The sequence below is a fragment of the Ylistrum balloti genome, unplaced genomic scaffold, assembly GCF_031769215.1.
Source record: "Ylistrum balloti isolate Yb309-2 unplaced genomic scaffold, AGI_CSIRO_Ybal_v1 Utg369740, whole genome shotgun sequence".
Classification (NCBI taxonomy): Eukaryota; Metazoa; Mollusca; class Bivalvia; order Pectinida; family Pectinidae; genus Ylistrum; species Ylistrum balloti.
The window spans coordinates 1,169,756-1,193,097 of NW_026781950.1; the positions used below are offsets into that span (position 1 = coordinate 1,169,756).

The 23,342-nt window shown below is 35.4% G+C and overlaps 1 protein-coding gene across 1 annotated transcript in view; it reads left to right on the forward strand.

Annotated features, from left to right (window-relative positions):
* The window catches only part of LOC132543122 (leucine-rich repeat-containing protein 49-like), an 82,782-nt gene extending 62,918 nt beyond the window's left edge, over positions 1–19,864 (forward strand). The window contains exons 17-20 of the mRNA XM_060206584.1: positions 7,309–7,494; positions 9,926–10,035; positions 18,348–18,486; positions 19,229–19,864. Coding sequence (XP_060062567.1) covers positions 7,309–7,494; positions 9,926–10,035; positions 18,348–18,486; positions 19,229–19,429 — 636 coding nt within the window. The 3' untranslated portion in view covers positions 19,430–19,864. The remainder of the gene's footprint in view (positions 1–7,308; positions 7,495–9,925; positions 10,036–18,347; positions 18,487–19,228) is intronic.
* Positions 19,865–23,342: the final 3,478 nt, after the last annotated feature.

Consider the following 23,342-nt stretch of genomic DNA (forward strand, 5'->3'; position numbering starts at 1 on the left):
GTATCATCTAAAGACAAGATCTGAGAACACAACCTGTAGTAGGTGGTGATTTACCTTGTATCATCTAAAGACAAGATCTGAGAACACAACCTGTAGTAGGTGGTGATTTGTCTTATATCATCTAAAGACAAGATCTGAGAACACAACCTGTAGTAGCTGGTGATTTACCTTGTATCATCTAAAGACAAGATCTGAGAACACAACCATTTCTCTGTTTCCTGAGAAATACAAACACTGCCCTGAATAGGGATCTTCATACCACACATATCAGATATTTACCTGAGGTTGCAAAGTCAAATCTTAACTGACAGTTTTAATGCAGCGCGTAGTTGATTGAAGTCTGCTATTTATACTATGGCAGCTGGAGTTACTTCCCCTCTTTCACCACACTAGCAAACTTGGTTTAGAATACCTTGCTGAGCCAAGAAGCTGCTGTCAATCAGTGTTTAAAACAATAAACTTCTTTCTATTTTGAATGGCACTCATAACCTCTCTCTTTGATAGATCTTAAGTTTTTTTCAGTTGGTCAGGTTTCAAGAATATGAAAGGAAATGGAGATATTGATTCGTTCCTTGAAAAATGGCCGCCTTCACAATGATCTCTCTGACCATGTCGTTGATTTGCTACTGGACAGTGTTAGATTGGAATTGCAGCATGTTAAAATTCATATCACGTAAAGGACTGTCAAAATCTTGTTTTCACCGACATAGGTCAATTGTGTATATTTACATGTGTATTGTGAAAGAGGTTCACACAGATAATGATTAAATAAATCTGCCGCTTTATACCCACACTCTTATAAATCCAGAGGTTAAAAGCTACACAGCAAAGATTATGTCTGAATTCTTTATCATTGATAGAGCTGGATTCTCTGTCAGGCTTAATTCTGATACTGTTGATATGGCATGTCTTAAGGTTTTGTGTGAAATAATCCACTTAAATTGAATTCTTAAACAAGTATATACACTGTACATTATACACATAACAATTGGTAGGTGGAGTGAGGTGTAAGTGAGTTTCATAGTTTAGAAATGAGTCTTGGTCTATGATAGGGTGAAGTGAGAGTTTTTCCAGATTAAAGTCCTGCCATTATACACAAGTTTACCCAGATTAACAGACCTGTTTTAACCATTTCTCATTTGACCGTGAACACTTAATCCATTGACTAATTTTTACATTAGTAGTGTCACTAGAAGTTTACTAATCAAATTCTATGTTTTATTATGGATCGAAACCTAGAGGAATTTGCAAAGTATCAAATATGAGATATCGGGAATGTCTTAAAATTCTGGATTTATGAATGTGTAAGTACTATTGATACTTATATTTTATTTGTCTGAATACATTGATCTTAATGAGAAAGTCAGGGTGAACTTTAAAATGATGTGACCACATTGCTTATTGTAGAAACTTAACTTCAATCTGAAAATGTTTCAGTTTTCCTACTTATTAAGAAAAATTGTCCATAATTAAAGAATATTTTGTTTTTTCAAGGACAAATGTAGCCTGAAGTTTTTTGATATACACCAGAAATTTTCTCTGTGATAAATTGATCATAAGTGCTTAAACATGCTTGTTACAAATCATATATTCATTATAGCATTGATTCAGTCCCTGGTGCTCTGATATCCTAACTCATACTTGAGGACATTGCAGTATATTTTTATTTGGACCAAAATTGGTGATATATAAAAACCATACTACTCGTAAATCACAGATCAGCTTGGCAAGTGGTCATTACATCTCTACTAACATAATGACGGATAATTTCTAATACCCATTTAATTGAACAACCTAGCCGTCATTCTGGAAATGAAATACTCCACAATAACTACTTGTGTCCACAGACCGAATGCTTGTTAAATCTCTGTACATACCCTATATACCTCCCTCCACAGACCTAATGTTTGTTGAATCTCTGTGAATACCCCATATACCTCCCTCCACAGACCTAATGTTTGTTGAATCTCTGTGAATACCCCATATACCTCCCTCCACAGACCTAATGTTTGTTATAACTATGAATACCCAGATACCTCCCAGCACAGACATGGTATTTGTTATAACGCTATGAATACCCAGATACCTCCCTCCACAGACATGGTATTTGTTATAACTATGAATACCCAGATACCTCCCAGCACAGACATGGTATTTGTTATAACTCTATGAATACCCAGATACCTCCCTCCACAGACATGGTATTTGTTATAACTATGAATACCCAGATACCTCCCAGCACAGACATGGTATTTGTTATAACTATGAATACCCAGATACCTCCCAGCACAGACATGGTATTTGTTATAACGCTATGAATACCCAGATACCTCCCTCCACAGACATGGTATTTGTTATAACTATGAATACCCAGATACCTCCCAGCACAGACATGGTATTTGTTATAACTCTATGAATACCCAGATACCTCCCAGCACAGACATGGTATTTGTTACAACTTTATGAATACCCAGATACCTCCCAGCACAGACATGGTATTTGTTATAACTCTATGAATACCCAGATACCTCCCAGCACAGACATGGTATTTGTTACAACTTTATGAATACCCAGATACCTCCCAGCACAGACATGGTATTTGTTATAACGCTATAAATACCCAGACACCTCCCAGCACAGACATGGTATTTGTTACAACTCTATGAATACCCAGATACCTCCCAGCACAGACATGGTATTTGTTATAACGCTATAAATACCCAGATACCTCCCAGCACAGACATGGTATTTGTTACAACTTTATGAATACCCAGATACCTCCCAGCACAGACATGGTATTTGTTATAACTATGAATACCCAGATACCTCCCAGCACAGACATGGTATTTGTTATAACTCTATGAATACCCAGATACCTCCCAGCACAGACATGGTATTTGTTATAACGCTATAAATACCCAGATACCTCCCAGCACAGACATGGTATTTGTTACAACTCTATAAATACCCAGATACCTCCCAGCACAGACATGGTATTTGTTATAACTCTATGAATACCCAGACACCTCCCAGCACAGACATGGTATTTGTTATAACTCTATGAATACCCAGATACCTCCCAGCACAGACATGGTATTTGTTATAACTCTATGAATACCCAGATACCTCCCAGCACAGACATGGTATTTGTTATAACTATGAATACCCAGATACCTCCCAGCACAGACATGGTATTTGTTATAACTCTATGAATACCCAGATACCTCCCAGCACAGACATGGTATTTGTTATAACTCTATGAATACCCAGATACCTCCCAGCACTATAAATACCCAGATACCTCCCAGCACAGACATGGTATTTGTTACAACTCTATGAATACCCATATACCTCCCAGCACAGACATGGTATTTGTTATAACTCTATAAATACCCAGATACCTCCCAGCACAGACATGGTATTTGTTACAACTCTATGAATACCCATATACCTCCCAGCACAGACATGGTATTTGTTACAACTCTATGAATACCCAGATACCTCCCAGCACAGACATGGTATTTGTTATAACTATGAATACCCAGATACCTCCCAGCACAGACATGGTATTTGTTATAACTCTATGAATACCCAGATACCTCCCAGCACAGACATGGTATTTGTTACAACTCTATGAATACCCAGATACCTCCCAGCACAGACATGGTATTTGTTATAACTCTATGAATACCCAGATACCTCCCAGCACAGACATGGTATTTGTTACAACTCTATGAATACCCAGATACCTCCCAGCACAGACATGGTATTTGTTATAACTATGAATACCCAGATACCTCCCATCACAGACATGGTATTTGTTACAACTCTATGAATACCCAGATACCTCCCAGCACAGACATGGTATTTGTTATAACTCTATGAATACCCAGATACCTCCCAGCACAGACATGGTATTTGTTATAACTATGAATACCCAGATACCTCCCAGCACAGACATGGTATTTGTTATAACTATGAATACCCAGATACCTCCCAGCACAGACATGGTATTTGTTATAACTATGAATACCCAGATACCTCCCAGCACAGACATGGTATTTGTTATAACTATGAATACCCAGATACCTCCCAGCACAGACATGGTATTTGTTATAACTATGAATACCCAGATACCTCCCAGCACAGACATGGTATTTGTTATAACTATGAATACCCAGATACCTCCCAGCACAGACATGGTATTTGTTATAACTATGAATACCCAGATACCTCCCAGCACAGACATGGTATTTGTTATAACTATGAATACCCAGATACCTCCCATCACAGACATGGTATTTGTTATAACTATGAATACCCAGATACCTCCCAGCACAGACATGGTATTTGTTATAACTCTATGAATACCCATATACCTCCCAGCACAGACATGGTATTTGTTATAACTATGAATACCCAGATACCTCCCAGCACAGACATGGTATTTGTTATAACTATGAATACCCATATACCTCCCAGCACAGACATGGTATTTGTTATAACTATGAATACCCAGATACCTCCCAGCACAGACATGGTATTTGTTATAACTATGAATACCCAGATACCTCCCAGCACAGACATGGTATTTGTTATAACTATGAATACCCAGATACCTCCCAGCACAGACATGGTATTTGTTACAACTCTATGAATACCCAGATACCTCTCAGCACAGACATGGTATTTGTTACAACTCTATAAATACCCAGATACCTCCCAGCACAGACATGGTATTTGTTACAACTCTATGAATACCCAGATACCTCTCAGCACAGACATGGTATTTGTTACAACTCTATAAATACCCAGATACCTCTCAGCACAGACATGGTATTTGTTACAACTCTATGAATACCCAGATACCTCCCAGCACAGACATGGTATTTGTTATAACTATGAATACCCAGATACCTCCCAGCACAGACATGGTATTTGTTACAACTCTATAAATACCCAGATACCTCCCAGCACAGACCTGGTATTTGTTACAACTCTATAAATACCCAGATACCTCCCAGCACAGACATGGTATTTGTTATAACTATGAATACCCAGATACCTCCCAGCACAGACATGGTATTTGTTATAACTCTATGAATACCCAGATACCTCCCAGCACAGACATGGTATTTGTTATAACTATGAATACCCAGATACCTCCCAGCACAGACATGGTATTTGTTATAACTCTAGGAATACCCAGATACCTCCCAGCACAGACATGGTATTTGTTATAACTCTATGAATACCCAGATACCTCCCAGCACAGACATGGTATTTGTTATAACGCTATGAATACCCAGATACCTCCCAGCACAGACATGGTATTTGTTATAACTATGAATACCCAGATACCTCCCAGCACAGACATGGTATTTGTTACAACTCTATGAATACCCAGATACCTCCCAGCACAGACATGGTATTTGTTATAACTATGAATACCCAGATACCTCCCAGCACAGACATGGTATTTGTTACAACAGATACCTCCCAGCACAGACATGGTATTTGTTACAACTCTATAAATACCCAGATACCTCCCAGCACAGACATGGTATTTGTTACAACTCTATAAATACCCAGATACCTCCCAGCACAGACATGGTATTTGTTATAACTCTATGAATACCCAGATATCTCCCAGCACTATAAATACCCAGATACCTCCCAGCACAGACATGGTATTTGTTACAACTCTATAAATACCCAGATACCTCCCAGCACAGACATGGTATTTGTTATAACTATGAATACCCAGATACCTCCCAGCACAGACATGGTATTTGTTACAACTCTATGAATACCCAGATACCTCCCAGCACAGACATGGTATTTGTTACAACTTTATGAATACCCATAAACCTCCCAGCACAGACATGGTATTTGTTATAACTATGAATACCCAGATACCTCCCAGCACAGACATGGTATTTGTTACAACTCTATGAATACCCAGATACCTCCCAGCACAGACATGGTATTTTTTATAACTCTATGAATACCCAGATACCTCCCAGCACAGACATGGTATTTGTTATAACTCTATGAATACCCAGATACCTCCCAGCACAGACATGGTATTTTTTATAACTCTAAATGTACCACAGATTCCTTTCAATTCGATCCACAGACCAAGCAATCATTGTAGCTCTGAAATTATCTCTGAAAATTGATTCCATTCCGATGTAAAAACTTAACATTACTTTTCTTATAGCCTTCCTTTGTTACAGAATAATTAGAACACATGATACAAAATTAGAAACCCTACCTGGGTCCTGATTGTTTGGGTACTGAATAAGGTTACATATGAACCAGAGAATATTGATATCACTTACATATATAAACTACCTGTACTTTTTTTTTATTTTTGTTGTTATGGTTTTTTTGTTTTTTTTCTCGTTTCCCCAAATTATGTCTGGTTTTCCGTCTAATTAGTAATTCTCTTTGACCAGGCTAAGCTGATTTTGTTGTAGTAACCATTTCTGCTGCTATGAATCTTATGAAGTACTATGTGGTTATGTTTCATTATTAGTGAGTGACTGGAACTCTGAATTTATCTACAAACCTACCAAACTTTAGTTTGATGTCCATCAGATACACTTTTATTGAACTTTGCTGCTGCATTTTGTGTTGTGGTATAAACTTACACATTATCTGCGAAATTTGTCTGAAGTGTATACACACTGACTATATTTTCTTAATATTGTAGATTCAGCTTAGGTTTTCATTATAGAAAAAGAAAAAAAATCAATTATCTTGTTGTATTAATCAGAAAATCAATTAATGTTGTTGGGTCTTCTGTACACTTGAAAAGAATACTAATTCATTGTAAAGCTGATGTAGATATTAACTTCCTTCTAATGTTGGGTGTCTTCTAATCCTCACCTAGGAAGGAGAAAATTAGTGTTTTGTCTGCAGGTATATCATACACTTAAGATTCTGTACATTCACAGCTCTAGATCTCACTATTAAGTTGCTGTTAAGCTCTGTCATATAATATTTCTTTGTAACAAAATCTAGCTTGTTTGACAGGATTTATTTAATTATTTAGTTATTTTCATCGATTTATTGAGTGTTAGAAAAACTTTCATTTGTTGAGGAAGTTTATAGCACTTTTAAAATGTGGTCAGCTTTCTTGGGTTTGATTAAGAATATTATAGTATCTTTCATTTTTACAAAAATGAAAAATGGTTCCTTTATTTTTTTTATTGCATTTATCTTTATTTGGATAATTTTGAGTGATTTTAAATTTCTATGTAGATATAAAATTTAAATTTCAAATTGTTCTTTGACTTTCAGACAGTGACGTTTAGTGCCACAAATATAAGGACACTGTCACAGATCAACGCCTTGTCAAATATTCGTCGCCTTGACAACCTGACGATAGACTTGGATGGGAACCCGGTCACAAAATTTACATTGTGGCGGATGTATGTTATTTTCAGACTGGCCCATTTTGCCCTCAAAAAAATCAATGATATCGAGGTAAGTGGCAAGTTCTTAATAGTATATGTAACTGTAAATCAACTGTGGTGAAATTTTACAATAAGACTTTTGTCAACCCTTATACTACTTTTCTTACCAAAAGTATGGGGGTGGGCTTATTACAGAACAATAGGATATCATTTATTGGCCTTTTTTTGGAGAACAGAAGATAAAGGTAGGCTTATCACTGAACATGGGCATGGGCATAGTAACAGAAATATTTAAAACTGGAAGTGATAAAAAAAGAGGAGATTCATGTATCCTTGTATGGAGGAAAACGTTTCATTGAAACATCACTAGAAGCCTTCTGTGATCACAAGTACAATTGTACAAAGAAATTATACCACAAGTAAATCTGTAGTGTTACTTGGTAACATCATGTGTTGCTCTGTCTATGGTGTTACTTGGTAACGTCATGTGTTAACCTGTCTATGGTGTTACTGGGTAACATAGTGTTAATCTGTCTATGGTGTTACTGGGTAACGTCATGTGTTAATCTGTCTATGGTGTTCCTGGGTAACATCATGTGTTAATCTGTCTATGGTATTACTGGGTAACGTCATGTGTTGAATTATCTATGGTGTTACTGGGTAACGTCATGTGTTACTCTGTCTGTGGTGTTAAAGGGTAACATCATGTGTTAACCTGTCTATGATGTTACTGGGTAATGTCATGTGTTGATCTGTCTATGGTGTTACTAGGTAATGTCATGTGTTAATCTGTCTATGGTGTTCCTGGGTAACGTCATGTGTTAATCTATCTATGGTGTTACTAGGTAACGTCGTGTGTTAATCTGTCTATGGTGTTACTAGGTAATGTCATGTGTTAATCTGTCTATGGTGTTTCTGGGTAATGTCATGTGTTAATCTTTCTATGGTGTTACTGGGTAAAGTCATGTGTTAATCTGTCCATGGTGTTAATGGGTCATATGTTAATCTTTCTATAGTGTTACTGTGTAAAGTCATGGCTGTGTTACTGTAAACGTCATAGGTTAATCTGTCGATAGTGTTACTAGGTAATGTCATGGGTCTATCTATCTATTGTGTTACTGTGCAACGTAATGTGTTTCTCTGTCTATAGTGTTACTGTGTAAAGTCATGGCTGTGTTACTGTAAAACGTCATGGGTTAATCTGTCGATAGTGTTACTAGGTAATGTCATGGGTCTATCTGTCTATAGTGTTACTGTGTAACGTCATGTGTTAATCTGTCTATAGTGTTACTGTGTAACATCATGGTTTAATCTGTCTACAGTGTTAATATTATTCTGTCTGTATAGTTTTACTTTCATGGGTAAATCTATGCAGTGTTAGATTTTGTCAGGCCTTGTCAGCTGCTACATTTTCAAAACATGTAATTCTTTGAAGTCATTAAGAGATATTGAAATATCTGTCACCATCTAAGGATTCACAGATCAAAGTAAGTTTTTATCTAAATAAATAAATGATTAAGTATAATAAATAAATGATTAAATATTACAAAAGCACATTTTCACGTTGCTACATTTTAAAGTTACTGAAGATTTAAGTTGATATAAGGAAGTACCATAAAATCTTATGTTTTTGTGAGGCTGAATTTTCGTGAGTTTTCCAAATATCGCTTCCTCATTTACATTTGCTTTTTGGGGCTAAATTTAGCTTAATAAATCTACTTACACTTCTTTTAACATTTAATGGACATACAGAATTATGGATTAAGAGAACCAGGAAATTAATGAACATAAAATTCCCACAAAAATTAATGATTTTACGGTCACTGGTTCCCAGGAGATTTAAACCCCAAGGTTTTATATCCTAACACTAGTACATTATCATATTCTAAAGACAAATTAATAGCTCTGATAATGGGAGACAACCAGCAAAGCCACAGAGTTGACAAATTTATGTTAACTGGTTTTTAACAGACATTTAAACCTTTCTTCTGTGGAACCTACATTGTAAAATGTACGAACCCCTTACCAGGCACATATCAAGATTACAACGGCTATTGTGTGTTGTTCAGTTGCTCACAGTACAATGACATAATCGGAGTGTTATATCTCCTCAGAAACGATTTGATCTCCACCGTTAATCAATTGAAGTCGCGGACACTTGTGTGTGGAATCAAGGTTTTGTTTGACACTTGAAGTACAAATCACTCCTGCGTACATAATAACACCACTGTTATAATACTGATTGAATGTACCCATGATAAATAAATGTTATTTTTATGTTCGTATTTAACTTGATGTGCGATTTCCTTATACAACATTTGATGTACATTTTACATACATGCATGTTAGAGAGGAAACAGAGTTAGATTTTCATATGAAAATCTACAGGGTAAGTTTTCTTTTCTTCTTTTGAATTTTTGAAGCTTTAGTTGGAGTGCCAATACGTGGAAATTTTGTTAGAATGAAAAAGAGTTTCTTTGATATTTGGATCTTTCTTGCAGGTGTCAGCCTCTGATATTGTGAATGCAGAGAAGCTGTATGGCCCGGTGTCACACATCACAACGTCGCAGCTCCCTCAGTCAAGGCTGCTGTCTCTACTGGGGGAAACCAGGTAAGACTATTGTCTATTCTACCATACTGGGGAGGGAGGGGTGTTGTTTTCCCTACTGGGGGAAACCAGGTAAGACTACTGTCTATTCTACCATACTGGGGAGGGAGGGGTGTTGTTCTCCCTACTGGGGGAAACCAGGTAAGACTATTGTCTATTCTACCATACTGGGGAGGGAGGGGAGTTGTTCTCCCTACTGGGGGAAACCAGGTAAGACTACTGTCTATTCTACCATACTGGGGAGGGAGGGGAGTTGTTCTCCCTACTGGGGGAAACCAGGTAAGACTATTGTCTATTCTACCATACTGGGGGAGGGGAGGGAGGTATTCTCTCTCTACTAGGGGAAACCTGGTAAGACTACTGTCTACTCCACCAAACTGATGAGGGAGGGAGGTGTTCTCTCTACTTGGGGAAATCAGGTAAGACTACTGTCTACTCTCCCTGACTAGGAAGAGAGGGAGAGTGCGGGGACTACTGTTAGCTCTACCATTCTCTGTACTGAAGGAACCCAAACAAGACTGCTGTCTACTCTACCATTGTTGGGAGGGTAGATGGGCAGCCCTCTGTACTGAAGGAACCCAAACAAGACTGCTGTCTGCTCTACCATTGTTGGGAGGGTAGAGGGGCAGCCCTCTCTAATGGGGGAAACTAGATAAGATCAATTTATACTGCAATAAGCCCTGGGGACCAATGTACAAATTCTCGTAGGACAGATAAAGTAAATGTAGAGCACAATGCAAGATTACTTTAGTGTCCAGGCCTTTACACTCATGATGCTCAACCTGATGTGTTGTATGAACACTGTGATGAAAAATTGCTTAAAAGTGAAAAAGGTTGAAATTTTAAATTTTCAGTCCTTTTTATGGGAAAAAGTGAAAGTCGATATTATTCTACAATTTTGGAAAAGGTTGAATTTTCCAGCATAATTACGACAGTTTGAAAAACTTTTTTTTCCATAATAAATCAAAGTCCTGGTTTACATCAAGTATACACCAGAAAGTCTGATGATAGTGGGTTTACTCGGTGTTGTTTTGGGGAGGCATTGTTACGGGACCCAAAGATTGTGCCTGTTTTTTGTATGCTAAAGTTGCACTGTGTTAGCACTTCATTACCTAGTTAATACTGACTCTTGAAATCCACTGGTACAAAATTTAGATAAAATTGTTATCATGTTCATGGCTGAATGGAGATATGAATTACCCACAAAATTATCGAAAATAAAACGCCAAGTAAAATTAATGAACAAGTGTCTGTATTTAGTCATGAAATTGAGGTGCATTTAAAAAATTTTAAAAATGAAGTTATAAGTTTGAAAATTTTAGTGGGTTTTGCATTTCTGTGGTGGTTTTTATGGGTAAATCTTTCTCTATGAATTCATATAGATTACAAAGGGTTAAAAATGAATTGATTATAACATTTGTTGAATTCTTTCATGTCGAGAAAATTAAGCAACCATGAAAATAGTTACATTTAGAAAACCATGACATAAGACCCAACGCCCCCAATAACATAAGATTTTACAGCATCTGCCTTAGTTTGTCGAAGAAAATATAATCATAAGACAATGGAAGTAAGTGTTAAAGCAATAAAAACACTTTCTTATTTTAAGAGTAAATTTTAACGTCAAAAGCTAACATTTTCTGATCAATACAGTAGATGAATGACAGAAAAAACTAAGCAGGTGGGAGAGAATTTTGTTTCTAATTAATTTTATCAGACGGGAAATATGCCAAAACCCTGTGTTGATTTAACAACATTATGTAAATATAGCTAATCACACTGTGTAATGACAGATCAATTTATCATGGATGAAAAGAACAATTAAGTTTTAAAGTTTAGGAAAAAGAATTTGTTGACTCATGAAGAGGATAATTTCACACCTTGATTTCCTCTGAAAAATAAGTGTTATCTTATCAAAAGAACTTTACACTTAATCTGACAAGGTGACCTGAAAAATGTTGATTGACATATCCAATATATTTTAGTGACAAATTTCCATAGTATTGTTGCGGTTTCTGATTGCGTAAAAGCTTTCTCGCTTGCCATGCAGATGTCAGTGGTCATAGGTCAGAAATAGCCAATAAATTCCTGAATTTACACATACACCCGGACAGCTTAGTCCTGAAATGTCCTACCAACTGTACACAACGGCTACTGTGAGAGCTCCCTAGCTCATAGTGGAATAACTTTACATATATTTACATACATGATGAAAGGAAATTGACCAGTGGCGACCCAAGCTTGTCAGTCAATATTTACAATGGTCATATAACTAATCCAGGATATTGTAAAAACTTGCTTGGGGAACTTTAACCATCAGGATGACAATTGAAGTGTTAGTTATGGAAGATGTTTTATAATTCATTTCCAAGCGTACTTAATCAAATGCATTTGACTTGTATTATATATGAAACGAGGAGAGTGTTGATGACTTTCTGATTTGGAGAGAAACAACATGTTTGAACAAAACAGTATTGAAATACTTGACCTTTGAAGAGACTGTTCATTGACGATCTTTTAAAAATGAACAGTAGGGCCACAAGTGTGCTTTCACAACAAACTACAGACAATCTCCATCTTATAGTGAAGCTGAGAATCAATGCTACCTTTACAAAGTGCTGACAGATTATAGGATCTAAGCTTTTGTGACGTGTCATGTTCCCAAAGATGAAGATTTAAGAAATGTTAGTGTTAAATTATTGTCAAGGCCGTGGAAAACGTGGGACGGATGTTAAGGATAGACATTAGTGTCACAATTTGAAATGGATTAATTTACAAACTAATGACTTCAACATGATGAGTGAGAAGACTCTCAGTTGATACATTCTGTTTATGGATAATATAAAAAAAAAATCTATGAAGTGTTTTTGTGGCAGTACACTGCAGCTCAATTTATACAAATGTTTCTATAGGCACATTTTGGTACGCCTTCGTTGTAAACAATGTCTTATCACATCACGGAGACCTTGTTTTCGTACCTGACCAACTTTGTGGCAGCCATCACCTTTATTTCTATGTGAATGCTACTATATAGGAGAAATGATTGTTTTACTAGCAAGGTGCTGGTTGTCAATAAAATAGGTGTTATATTGAAAGGTCATCGTCGGAAATTCTGACACAATGTTGATTCATTTTGTTTGACTTGGTACACGTTAAAAAAAGCTCTGTGTAGATTCAGTTCACAGTGATGGTCTGTGGATCAGGAATAATAAGTACAGCCAAGTGTCAGTGTAATGTGTGCAGTGATGATCCAACTGGACTAGAGAACTAGGGAAGATCAAATTCTCATAGTCAACATCTATACTGTCAACAAATCATTTCTACAACTTGTATTTGATGAAGAAGACTATGTCAGCAAATTATGTCAATATTTGTCAGACATTTTAACTTTGGCTACTGAAGAAAAATGTTTGGACCAAATTTTTTTTTTTATTGATATTGGAGAAACAGGTATTGATATATTGCTGTTCTTGTGTATACAAGCACACAGCTATTACAAGTGGAACCTATTGATTTCACTCTTCAAAAATGTTTTTCCACAAAGGCATGTTATGAAGAAACCTCTATATAGTTTCTAGAAAAATATTTCGTTTAGATATTAATACATATATCTCTCCATATATGTAAAGTATTTTTTATAAAAACTACAAATGATATGGTAAAGGTTTGCTGATACTGTGGACAAATCTGGTTTTGAATATTCATTTCAAGGCATCGCTAAAAGTGCTGTAGTTTCGGAATGCAGATTTACAAATATCTGTCTGCTTTTGCAGAATTCCTGAAATTACAGAGTTAGGTCTATCCTGGAGATGACACAGATGTTTAATTAACAGGAAGTCACATCAGTACAATTTATACCAGAAATTCCTTGTGCCAGATGTAATTATTTACCTACAATTGCTTTGATCACAACAAAGATTTGTCCAAATTTTGGATTGAAAACTTGTAATTTCAAAGGAGGATCAGAAATTTGAAAAAAAAAACCAGAACTGGGACAGTGCAATGTCCATGGTATATTGAAACATTGAACCAACCAACAAACACTGCATGAGTTGTCCTCTCATCAATTCCTAACTAAAGGGCGTATCTATTTGTGACAAGACCGTGAAGGAGTTAAACCCCTGATCATGTGAAATATGTATTGTCCATACTCATTCCATTTTAACACTTAGCTGATCATGTTGTCGTTGTATCATATTTCATAGCTTTAAGCAAATTTAAACAAAAGATGCAATGATATGTTTTGGTAATAATCAAAAATTAAAAATAGATATCACTTATCTTCCAGCTCAGATTAATCATATTCAGAAAATATATATATCTAAATTTATTAAATTTGTGTTCTAATTTAAAACAAGAATTTGATGAAAATATTTTGTCTTAATTTATTGCTTAAGCTAATGGATCTTTATTCTGATGTATAAGTTTATAACCAATCCGTTACAGTGTTAAGAATTTCTGGTCTGTAGCCTCATTGACATTCAATCTGATAGGACAAGACGATCTGCATGATTTTCCAATCAGACCAATGTCTTTAAGCTCAGGATAGATCCAAATAATTGATAGCTATAGATCGTTACATATCGACAACACTTGTGCTTTGTCTGGCTAATAGCTACCAAAAGAAAATTAACCAATATCTTCTGGAGATCACAGTGTAAAATAGTCTCATTAATTTGTGTGAAAGATTATCATCATGTGGACTGGGATTAACCTAGATATGTGCTACAAAACATATCTTTACTTCGGCTGGAAAAAAACATAAACATTTCACTGGCAACATTTGACAGCTGGTGATAAATGCCTCAGGTCTTCGAAGTCGACAAAATCAACCACGTTGATAAGCTCGGCCCTGAGAATACAGTCTTGAAGAGGAGGTAATTAATCCGAGGCAGATCGGGTTTATAAGCCTGAAGGACATTGGACTAATTGTTATGTCTGTGTAATACAGACAGTTAAGATTTTAAATATCATATTAAGATAGCACGAGCTGTTTAAGCAGCGTTTTTAAATGACCAGACGGATAGGACTTATCATCCATAGTAGTGATTCACATTATGGAGGTTTATTTATTTAAAGATTTGTTCGGCTTTAAAATCTTTAAATCTGCAAAAGTGTATGATTGTGTTACTTCAGTATGGATACAATGAAAAATCTACAGTTTATGAAGATGAATATCGGCTACTTCTTTCCGAAGAAGTCAACCCCGCCCTACCCCTACCCCATCAGTAACTCGATGCCCGTTCCTCACTCTATAGGTGCTTTGTCTCATAGTGCGCAAAACAGAAGTTTGTGTATCGAGTCAGATAGAAATGCTGAGCTGGCTAGCATGACAGCTTTCAGCTCAACTAAAATGGAGATCAAAACAAAACCGAAATTTCAGAGAAGTCAGTCCCTCACTTCAGGATTAGAGAATGGGATGGACATGGATGTTAATTTGAACTCTCGGTCACAGTTTGCACCTGTCAACAATTGGGTTCCATCACAGGAGGAATTCCAAATGGCCCAATCCAATGGGACTCTTATCCCCAACCCTGAAACCCGAATCCATATACATAGTTATTTGGAGTCAATTCCTTCAGATAACGGTTCAAATGTTCGGGTGGATGAGATTCGCTATCAGAAAGATTCGGGAGATATAAATAACAGAAGGACATTCATTAAGCGATATTCTGAGCCTCCTACAGTGAGGGAACTAAGAGGATCACAGCCCTGTAGATTTAACAGAGATGTTGAATCACAGCAGGCAAAGTGTAGTACTATAGGGCTTGTACAGGACACCACAGCCACAGATAAACATGCTCACAAGTCATGGGACGCTGATGTCCCTCCCTTTTCTTCTAGTAGTGGGACACCTAAAACAAAAGAAAATGTGTACAGAGGAAAGGATGTTACAACTGTCCAGAAAAATAATTCTGAGTCGGTAGTCATTACTACACGACGAGAACCCAGCAGTCATCAGTCTAAAACCATGGATGGAGAAACCAGTTTAAAACGTGAAACTTCAAAAAAGGAGGCAGAGACCTCTTCAGGTAGAAAAAATACAGCCACTAGTCGTCATAGTAACCAGCCTCTCATCAGAAAGGAAAGTGCTCAAAGTTTGGCAAGAGATTTAAGTTTTTATCCTTCAAAGGAAAACAACAGACAAATCATCAATGATTTAGACAAAGATCATAGTTGTGATGGAATCAGGAGCAAATCTCGTGTTTCACTCAAATTCTTAAATGTGCAATCATCAGAAACAGTTGTTCAGAATTCGTAAGTATATAAAGAAAAGTAATATACATTCAATTGGCGTTTAACGACATTATCTGTGAGTATTTGAAACTTCAATAGCTTTTGCGAGCTGTCTAATAGTTTTGTACTTAACTTGGAAAGTTGATCAAATTATCTGAGACTTTTAAGTAAGACTTCATGTGCAATTCAAAGTATTTTTTACATAATTCCTCTTGTGCCGTATCAGATTTCCATTGAAAACTAAATTTGTCTTTTAAATGATACTTTTAAATTGATTTTTTTTCTAGATGTTTTCTTGTGGGGTTCTTTTTTGTATGTGTGTGTGGTTTTTTTTTATTGTCAATTTTGTATATTTTGTCTGAAAAGTATATTTTCATCATATTTTAATTGTTAGGTGTTGAAAACCGAAGTTCAACATTTGAATTAGAGATGAGAAAACTAACAATGCTTTAAGTGATTATACTTTCAAGTCCAGGGCTCTATGTAGACTTGAGCTAGAGTTTTATACAAGTGTTGTAAGGGGACAAAAATGCTGTGATTGTTCTGTAGTATAATAGTGTAATGAATTACGAGCAGTGAACTAATCAGTTTGACAGGTGTAAATGGACACATGTACGTGAACACTTTGTTTTTAACCCAGATCCTCATACAACATATTTATTCATACAAATCATATGTTTAACGTCAGCTTTTGTTTTGGGGTGTAGAGTCACAGGATTCACACAGACAACCAGGTCTTGTTTCTTATTCAAGTGTATATTCCTTCAACTACATTGTATATCAATGAGGCAAAGTTTTCTAACAAATGTGTCTCACCAGTCCAAAAACAAATTATTTTCAATAAGTATGCAATGCTGTTTGTTATACATATCATAGTTTGGACAGACCTAGGATCAATATTGTTAAACAAGCATATGTGTGTTAGTATGTAATGTTATAGTTCCAGGATGTTGTAGATATCAGGCAGCAAAGCTTTTGGACTTACATTATATCTTTTCTTTTCATCAAACAAAATTGTGTAGATTTTCACAGGAAAATTCCAACAAAGGGTTGCGATAAGAATGGGGGTGGGTGGAGAATGGACAGAGCCTTTAAAATAAGATTACATACATACATTTTCCAGTGAAAACTGAAACAAGGATACATAACATATATTGATTTTTGTTACAGAGACAGGTAACAGTTGTTACATCCTAAGACATATACAAAATACACACCCAGTGGTATTGTCTGTCTTTTTTAATGGCTCTCCAAGTCTTGCTTATTGATAAAGGTCCGCTGACCTTATAACAGGTCTGATGAACCACAAGGCCACCTTAAGTACCTCTTTGTGGGTGGTGGCCACACAATGGCACCTGGCCTACCATCAAGGTGATATAAACAACAATAACAGACCCCCTCATTAGTTCTGTATATCAGTGGTCATCCAGTGTTGTATTATACATGTATAATTAATGGTGTCCCCAATCACTGTATAGACATTAAAGCTCAATCTAGTGAAATAGTTGTCAGTAGCTCATTCTAGTAAAATAGTAGTCAGTAGCTCAATCTAGTGAAATAGTTGTCAGTGGGAGTACATGATGGTGTAATCACATTAATTAACGTCCTGGGTATACGATGGTGTTATTACACTGTATAACTGACTGGGTATATGATGGTGTTATTACACTCTATAACAATCTGAGTATATGATGGTGTTATTACACTGTATAACAGACTGAATATATGATGGTGTTATTACACTGAATAACAGTCTGGGAATATGATGGTGTAATTACACTGTGTAACAGACTGAGTATATGATGGTGTTATTACACTGTATAACAGACTGAGTATATGATGGTGTTATTACACTGTACAATAGACTGAGTATATGAAATATGTGATGGTGTATACATGATGCTGTGTAGTCTGAGATGTTATGAATTTCATTGATAAGTGGTTGTAAGATAACAGCTTCTTGATTTTTGTTCCAATATCTATTTGAAGTCATTCATTGTCTACGGAGAAACAGATTCTGCAGATAATTTTAGTTTCATTTTTACCATGTAGTACAAATCTCTGTCTTATTTTGACAGGAGGAAGCAGCTCCTGGCTATGAGCGAAGAAAAGTCCAAGAAATTCTTGGAAGGAAAACTTGACAAATCACAGGGCGAGTTTGTTGGAAGATCAGGACTCCATTACACTAGTCCTGATTCCACTTCGTCTAAATCAACGGTAAGTAGACAATCATTCACGATCCAAATTCAACACCATAAATGGCCTTTCTTATAAAGAAGTTCTCAAGTTTTACAAAATTTCTACAAGTCTCAAGAAGTTAATATACCTCAGAAAGTATTTTCCTGTTGGAGTGCACAATTTTAAGTCTAGTGTGGGTTGGAGCTCAGAGTCTAAGATCTAATACTAGTCAGAGTTGAGAGTCTGAGGTCAGCTATGGGTTGATGCTGTGACTCTAAGGTCAACCAAAGGTGGGTGTTTGGAGTCTGGGATCAACCATTGGTTGGTGCTTGGAGTCTTGAGGTCAACAATAGTTGGTGCTCGGAGTCTTGAAGTCAACAATAGGTTGGTGCTTGGAGTCTGAGGTCAACAATAGGTTGGTGTTCGGAGTCTGAGGTCAACATTAAGTTGGTGCTTGGAGTCTGTCAACTTTAGGTTGGTGTTCGGAGTCTGAGGTCAACTTTAGGTTGGTTCTTGGAGTCTGAGGTCAACAATAGGTTGGTGTTCGGAGTCTGAGGTCAACATTAAGTTGGTGCTTGGAGTCTTAGGTCAAGTATGGGTTGATTAGTATCATATAATGAAAATAATCCCATCAACATAACAGAAGAGACTTGTTTTGAGTTAGTTATAAGTAACTCTGGCTCTTGCTTTAAGGAATTCTTAAAACCATCTGGAATAAATGTAAGTTTTCACATTGATTTTGACAATTTTGTACATTCATTGATTCTGTTTCTCTTGACAGGAACAACAAGCCAAGAAAACATTCGCCAGATCTTATATAAACGAGATAGTGAAAGAGACAGTGTTTGCTGATAGAAAGAAGAATGAACTACTCAAACTGTGGCCATCAATTTTCCATGAAATGATTTATTCTGCAGTAGCAGACATGTCAGACATTCAAGGATATGCAAAACGGTGTCTAGAGGAGATAGAAAAAAGCTAGCTAGCATTGGTCTTAGTAATTAGTATATATGACTACAATAAATTGCTTTTATATCCTTGTGATGTTCACCAGTTGGTGAAGCTCATTTTTGTTCTGCCTCTTTGTGATTGGCTAAAATTGCTCATACCACAACTATGGAGTCATTGATGTCTGCTTACAACAAGGGCATGGTTGTTCAGAACAATTCCTGTGATTCAGAAAAAATGTACTACCCTCAATTTTTTCAAGGGTTTTGATTGGGTGTTTGATATTCTGACAAGGTTGCTGATTGGTAACAGATCCTTTGACCATGCGTCTTAGTTGATTCAGGACTTCAGTGAGCAGCCTTGCTCAAGTCTACTTTGAGGCTTCATACATTCCAAGTGCTTTTCTGCTCAAGTCTTTTTATTTATTTTCTATTAGATTGTACAATCTGATATGCCAGCTTATCAATGATTTAGATGTGCTTATTAATATATTTTTCAGATGACAATTTTAACAAATTCATCATGAAGTTTATCATTAACCTAATTTTCTTTTTGAGGCCCAATAAGGGTTAAAAATCATTTCACAAACCACTCTATATCTTCAGAGCATTTTGTTATGTTTACCAAGTGATAAAGAATAAATTATTTTAATATCTATTAAATATTTCAGATTGAAAGGAATAATTCTAATCAAATTGAATCTCAAAATTTGTACTACTTTTAGTGATTGATCAATCGAAGATGGAATCATTATTGTGATCTATCTGTATGCAAATGTAACCAAATGACAATCATTTGTTACGATCTGGTATGTTTAAAAGTATGATGTTGTGAGTTTATTTTTCAATTGTCCAAATGTTGTAATGTGAATCAACTGTGATGAATTGTTAGGGGGAAAAAATGGCATGTGTACTCAATACTAGATTTCACCTTAAGGGTGTATGCTAGCTTACATATCATACCACTAATCAGTATGAGTTAAGGGTGTATGCTAGCTTACATATCATACCACTAATCAGTATGAGTTAAGGGTGTATGCTAGCTTACATATTATCGCTGATCTGAATGAGAGTTATTGGTGTATGCTACTTTAGATATTATATTGCTAATCTGTATGAAAGTTCAGGGTTTATGCTAGCTTATATATATTATGTTCAAGTTAAAGTTAAATTACCTCAGTATTGTGTTAGATTTAAGGATATATGCCACCTTATATATTATTCATGTAATTTGTGCTAGTTACTTTCTCTAAAAGAGATTTTTTAAAATTATTATTTTGTAATGTAAATCACCATGTAATTCACAACCATAACAAACATCATTGAGAGTCAATTACTCTTTGAGTATACTTTTTCTTTTTTTCAAAATATCCTAAATTGAAACCAGAAATTTTCTTTTTTAATGCTTTGACACTGGGTAAACATTTATTTCTAAAAGACAATAATTTTTAGTACATTGTTCCTTGATGTCTGTTGATATATTGACTAGTGTCATATTTTTGTAATCAGTGTAGGGAACCATAGTTACAGCATAAATATTTACCAATGGAACTTGAAGTCATTTGCAAATATGAGTATGTGTTTAAATTTGTTGTTTACAACACTGTGCAGTTGAAAGTTATTTTTGAATGACAAGAACTGTAAGAATGCAAAGTTGGAAGTATACGAAAGAGAGGAGAATGTGTGTGGACAGAAAATAAAGACAGAAGGCTAGCATGTGTATTTTTACAGAGATAATTGGTGAGTTTATAATAATCCCACTACAATGTTTTTCTTGGTCACTGATTATGTTATTTATTATCTTCACACAGTTTTGTTGTTCTAAGTACACAACATATTACATTTTATCAGGTTTTCTTAAGTTGGAAAAATTCTTACGGACAGTTTAAGAATGGTTTTACAAAAAAACAAATGTCACCTTTATACAATTCTAAATATGTCCCACATTCTATAATGAATTTCTTTTGGTTCGTTCAGTTGAGCAGTTAACCAGAGGATTTGGGTTTGATTCTCAGTGGAGACAGTTGAATTGTAATGTTCACCATTACACTGATTCTTGGAGTAATGTATAGGTCTTTCTCAGATTTTATATGCCATGTTCAATTTTTATTAACAAAACAGCTTTGAAGTTTAGTAATCCATAGACAGTTTTTGATTTAATCTGGAGAATATTTTTGTAGATTCCATTTTTTTACACCTTGAATATTCATGGTTCTTAGTAAATAAATATGAAATAATAAAAAAAATTGCAGAAAATGCTTATGCATATAAACATAGAATACAGCTGTTTCAGAATGCTGCCTGACTACAGTATACATATATCCCACAACGTTGATAGAGATTGGATTTAATAATATGATGTTTATTTTTGCTGTAATTTGAGTACAACAGGGTCTGCTACAGGTATTTAGAAATGTATAGTTTAGTATAAAATAGTAATATGCTAAAATTTACTGCTTTGAAACCATCCCTTAACAGAGATGTTCATTAATATATATATATATTTGGTACATTGTTTGTACTCACAAGTATCTAAATAGAGTTATTTCCCTTCCCTTGACAAGATTTTTTCATCAAAATAACTCATGATTATGCCATATATTTTCATATTTTTTTTCTTAGGCTGTTTTTTATATTGAAATAATGATGAAATACAATGTGATTTACTTTAAACTACTAAAAGAAGACCGCGCTTACCAGATATTAGCTCAAATCATTTAATAGAAAGAAAATGTCTTTCATTTTATACATCTTCAGTTCAAATTTAGTTGATAATGATGATTTTTGAGTTAATTATAATCTTTTGCTTAGGCTGACTAGACTTTCTCAGGACTTGGGTCACTTTTGTTTATGCAGAAAAAAATGGTTTGTGGATTTACATATATTGATACAGACTTAAAATTGTTTTTGTCAAGGCTCATCAGAATGCAAAATAACATCAGTAAGTCCACTTATATTTCAAAAGTGATAAATCCTGGTCCAGTTGGTTGTATTGCTATAAACAAAAGGGTCCATAATGAAGGTAGTAACTTTACAAGATTTAAACATTTTACTTATTAATCATTGAAGGGATGTTAATATTACACTCAGTAAGACTTTACCCCAAGCAGGATGGAGAGCATTTGTTTAATCTCAGATGCCATCAAATCCTTATATTAACTGTGTATGCTAAAAAGTTTATAAATTCTTTCACTTGCTGGCAGTTGACAGGGCAATACATCCGGTAAAGTCGTGAGAGAAATTATGGATTTAGATGCTAAATAGGAAAAAGAATTAGAACATCATCAGTAAAAAGTGTTTGTAAACAATGTACATTTGACAAACGTTTAGTTAACCTTTATCCTGATATATGTCAACCTTTGACCTCAATCTGTATTGCTTCTCAATATCATTGCTTGGTCTTGCTTTCTGATCAACAAAACCTAGTCTTGCTCTCACCATTGTGTTTCTGAAAATTTGAGAAAGGTGACACAATACTAGTATCTCGGAGCAGATTACCATTGTCAAACTCTCTTTATCCTTACTTTCTTTATTTTCTATACTAAAAAACAGAAATATTATTTATTTTTGTACTGTGTAGAGAATGTGACCGTACACAATAAGTATGATATGGGGATAAAATCCCTAAATACATTTGATACAGAAAAGAAAATTGTGTTAATGTGTGGTTTTTTGTACATGTTGACTTACGTGAAATTCTTTTGTACCCCTGTGACTTTTCATGGCAAAATGGAAGGCACAGGTCAAGTAATTTGACTTGTCTAGAGACAGATCAAGAAGAAAAAAATCTGACCAATCACAGACTGATAAACTCTCGTTTGAAGATCAGAAAGGAGTGACACCCGATTTAAAAGCCATTACAACATACCGCTATATGGCCTCAAGATTTCTTTGACGTACATCAAAGGATCAAACTAGTCTTCTCCACAAGAAGTTCAAGAAAATTTA